The sequence below is a fragment of the Protobothrops mucrosquamatus genome, unplaced genomic scaffold, assembly GCF_001527695.2.
Source record: "Protobothrops mucrosquamatus isolate PMUCROS unplaced genomic scaffold, P.Mucros_1.0 scaffold218, whole genome shotgun sequence".
NCBI lineage: Eukaryota > Metazoa > Chordata > Lepidosauria > Squamata > Viperidae > Protobothrops > Protobothrops mucrosquamatus.
The window spans coordinates 893,554-897,515 of NW_015386571.1; the positions used below are offsets into that span (position 1 = coordinate 893,554).

Here is a 3,962-nt window from a genome sequence, read left to right on the forward strand (position 1 = left end):
GCGGAATCGCGGTCCTGACACGCCTGAACAAGTTTTAAACCCCTACTTGCCGCCTGGCTGCTTGCCTCTTGTGAGCATTTTAATTCCTGTTAATATTCCTTGTTTTTTGCTATAGTGGGGACAGAATAAATTTTATTCAGGGTGCAAATGGCAAAATATGTGTCTTTAGATTTTTACAAAGGTAAAAACCAGCTGTGGGTTTTAAAAGGGCCGTGGTTTCTTTGTTTTTCCCCCTGCATTCGAGGAAATAATTTTAAAGCCACCTAGAAATAAATACCTCTTAGAAAAAAGGGGTTAAATGCAGGCTCTGGCTGCCTTTTAGGGGCTCCTTTTTCCCCAGCTTTTGAGGCACTGATTTTTAAAACTCCACAAAAATTAAAAGCGTCATTAGGCTAGAACGATTAGAAATAAAAAGCCTTTTTTATTTTTTTATTTCACAGCTCCCCAAAGTAGGGCTTGTTTCCCAAAAACACAGGCCTCTGCTAATTATTCAGTTTACTTAGCTTTTTTCGGTTTTGAATGTCCATAGAATTAGTCTAGGGTTAACCTAATCATGTATCCAGAGGGTTGACTGCCACTCTTGATGGGATTAGGCCAGCATGTCACATCCGGAGGGTGGGGGCTGAGCACGTCACTTCCGTTTAGGGCCATGACCTGCTGACGTAATCAGCACGTGGGTTTGTTTACTTTGATGACGTCACTGATCAAAAGTGCTGATAATTTTCATTAAAAAAAGGTATACACTACTTCTACTGGAGAAAGATCTTGTATGCGATCACACTCTTCGCATAATTTCCATATTTTGTTTCCACTAAAATTGTTATTTACTTGCTTTCTTTTAAGGCTATCTGTTCCTTGTCCTTGTTGATTACATCCCCTGCAACTACTTTTTTCTCTCTATACACATTTTACATTATTTATTCTCATTCTGGGAAACAATCATACTCTGATATGCATTTTTTCACACCTGATCCTCTTTCACTTTACTATTCCACTAAACATCCTTCTTCACATTTTCCATTTTCCGGTCACCAGATGAGATCCATAGACGTTGACTTCTGTCACCCATCATGATGTAGGACAGCTGACGCTTTTGCATAATCCTTTTTAGTAAGTTAAATATGGTGTAGACTAGGTTGCCAGCCTTAGTCATGCATATACCGTGTTGCATTCCCTGAAATAATAAGGGCAATACTGTAGTGATCAGTTTTGACCTGTATGATACAAGCACAATAGTGGTCAGTTTTGACGTGCATGACACAAGCACAACCAAAGCCCTATTTTACTAAAATTGTGCTCATGGTATCCTGTGCAAGCTAAGATCCCTAATCTAGATCCCTAATCTTCCATGGACAAAATGCATTGCTCCAGGAATTCACATTAAAAAGAGGTGGGGCTTTGATTATTTGGTCATAGCAGCCATCTTGACTTTTTGATATCTCTTGCCCCCTCTCCCCATGGATGCTCCGGATTCTTCTGCAAAACAATATATAGTTCTCTTATCCCGTCAACTAAAAGTTACGTGTAGTGTTACAGAAAACAAAACACACAACTGGGCTAGAAAATATTGTGCATACAATCCTTGTTATGACTTGGAAGACACACAAAGATGCCGAATTTCATTCACGCGGCATGTAGCGGATAGCACTTACACCCCACTCTCCACCCCAGTGTTTCTCAACCTTGACAATTTTAAGGCATGTGGACTTCAACTCCCAGAATTCCCCAACCGTTCACCCCCTCACAATAGAAAGGAAGAGGCTATGTATCCTCGAAAGCCGAAAACTCTGATCTTTTGCGTTGCACCTTAAATGTTATATTTCTGATCGGCTCGTGGACCACACAGGCTCTTCGGCTCCAAACTTAAATCTTCTAACGCCACGCCAGAGGTAGGGCAGCCTGCTCCTGCCGAAACCGAAACGTGGGTGGTACATTTCACATTCAAATAATGAAAACGTTCTGTATTAGAAGGGAGGGGGGAAAGGAGCATCCCTTGCATCCCCTCAACCTGCAGCGGCTGATGCCGTTTCACCGGAAATTCAGGCTGGTTCGCCGCCTCTTCGGAGCCTGTAGCGCCTCCCTTCCGAGGAACCTCAGATGTCGCGCCTTTATTAGCCTCGGCTCCATTGAGGAAGAGCCCCTTCCTTTCGACTGAGCAATTCTCCCGCAAGAAGCAAAGCGAACGGACCAGACAACGGGGCGATGATGCTAGGATTCCTGGGGTCGGCGCTGCCTTTCTTGTTCTTGGTCCCTCTTTCGGTATTTATGCTAGTGCCGTATATCAGGTTTGTAGTGGAATTGATTTGACTTAACTCTTGTGGCCTGGAAAACTCTCGCCAGTGCAACTTCAAAAAGAAAAAAAAAACTACTGACATTTTTAAAAAGCGTTAAATCCGTTATTTGTATAATACTGGCCTGTATAATGATGTACTGTATTAGCGCTCTCTCGATTTCTGGTGAATTGGGATTTTCCCTGTTACAAAGAATGTACGTGCAGAATATTCCCTCCACCACCCCCACCACCCCGTGAATGTGTGTGTGTGTGTGTGTGTTTGTGTTTGTGTGTATTATAAACGCATGAGAAGCTAACTTGGATTTCGGTGACAAATTGCATAGCTTTTGCATTGTGAATACTGCAGCGTGGGACTGAATTTTAAAAACTCAGCCATTCAATTCATTTATATTTTATAGGAAGTATTTTGGAGGAAGGGTGTGCAAGTCTACAGCACAACTGAATGGAAAAATTGTAGTGATCACAGGAGCCAACACTGGTATAGGGAAGGAAACTGCGCGAGACCTTGCAAGAAGAGGCAAGTTATTCATGTGTGCTTATCCTTTGTAGCCCCCAGAATGGTAGGAATTGTAATAAAAGGAATGGACAGGGAACTTTGTCTTTCCAGCAGAATCAAAGTTCATCAGTAGAATGTAATACAGTTCTGGGAAATTCAGATTTTGAGAAAAATTGTCTCCTCTTTTTAAATACATTGTAATATATAGTCAACATTGACAGTAATCCTGCTTAAGCTGCAAATTCTCAGCCAACACAACTCAACCTTCATGCTTGCAGTCAAGGCTGAATTCCTGTCTCTGGCAGTTGACTTTTTCTCAGAAGTCAACTAGTAACACTAAAGATGCTGCAGCTTTTCAAGGTTTTTGTTGACATGTACAGTGGGATTTCTCAAAATGTACAGATTGCCCAATTCCAGTTTGTGTCACAATACCTCTTGTTAGTATACAAGAATATACTTTAGCTGATTATAGAATTAAGCCACTTTTTTGTTCACTTAGTACATTATGCCATAAACTGAGCTTGCACAATATACTGAACACAAAACAACAGCTAAGATTTGTAGCTCACCTGGGTAAACATATTGTATGAACACAAGTAAGGTCTCCTCTATAGTATTTCACTTTATGAAATAGACTTCTTTCCATTAATGTCCTGCTGCTGATTTTGACACTGCAGCAATTCAGTACAGGTAATTCTTGGTTAACAACAGCAACTGAGACTCAAATTTCTGTCTCTCAACAATGCAGTTCTAAAACATGATGTCATGTGACTGTGTTGCTTAGTGGCAGCAGCTCGGGCATTTCCAGTGGCGTTAAATTCCACATTGTCATTGAACAAGGATGGGTTGTGGTTGCCATTTGCGATCTCTTGCTGGTTTCCCCATTGACTTTGCTTGTAGGAAGCCAGTGAAAAAGGTCACAAATGGTGACCACAGGACTATGGGATGCTGTGATGGTTGGAGTTCCTTCAGCAGCACTGCAAATTTCAGTGATTATTGAACGAGTGGTTATTAACCAACGATCACCTGTAATTCTGACCTAGTTTACCATTTACAATTGGTACTGTAACTTGAGCTAGCTGGATAAGTGCTGACCTCCAACCGTGGAGATGGGGTAAATGAGAGTAGTTGTGTTTTTTGCTTTTCTTCTTTTTGTGTCATAGCTACACCCTG

At 41.5% G+C, this 3,962-nt stretch overlaps 1 protein-coding gene across 1 annotated transcript in view; it reads left to right on the forward strand.

The window, feature by feature from the left end:
• The first annotated feature begins 2,097 nt into the window (after positions 1–2,097).
• LOC107285841 (retinol dehydrogenase 12) overlaps positions 2,098–3,962 on the forward strand; it is a 15,302-nt gene continuing 13,437 nt past the window's right edge. Inside the window, exons 1-2 of the mRNA XM_015814101.1 lie at positions 2,098–2,285; positions 2,692–2,810. Of these exons, the coding sequence (XP_015669587.1) occupies positions 2,203–2,285; positions 2,692–2,810 (202 nt within the window). The 5' untranslated portion in view covers positions 2,098–2,202. The remainder of the gene's footprint in view (positions 2,286–2,691; positions 2,811–3,962) is intronic.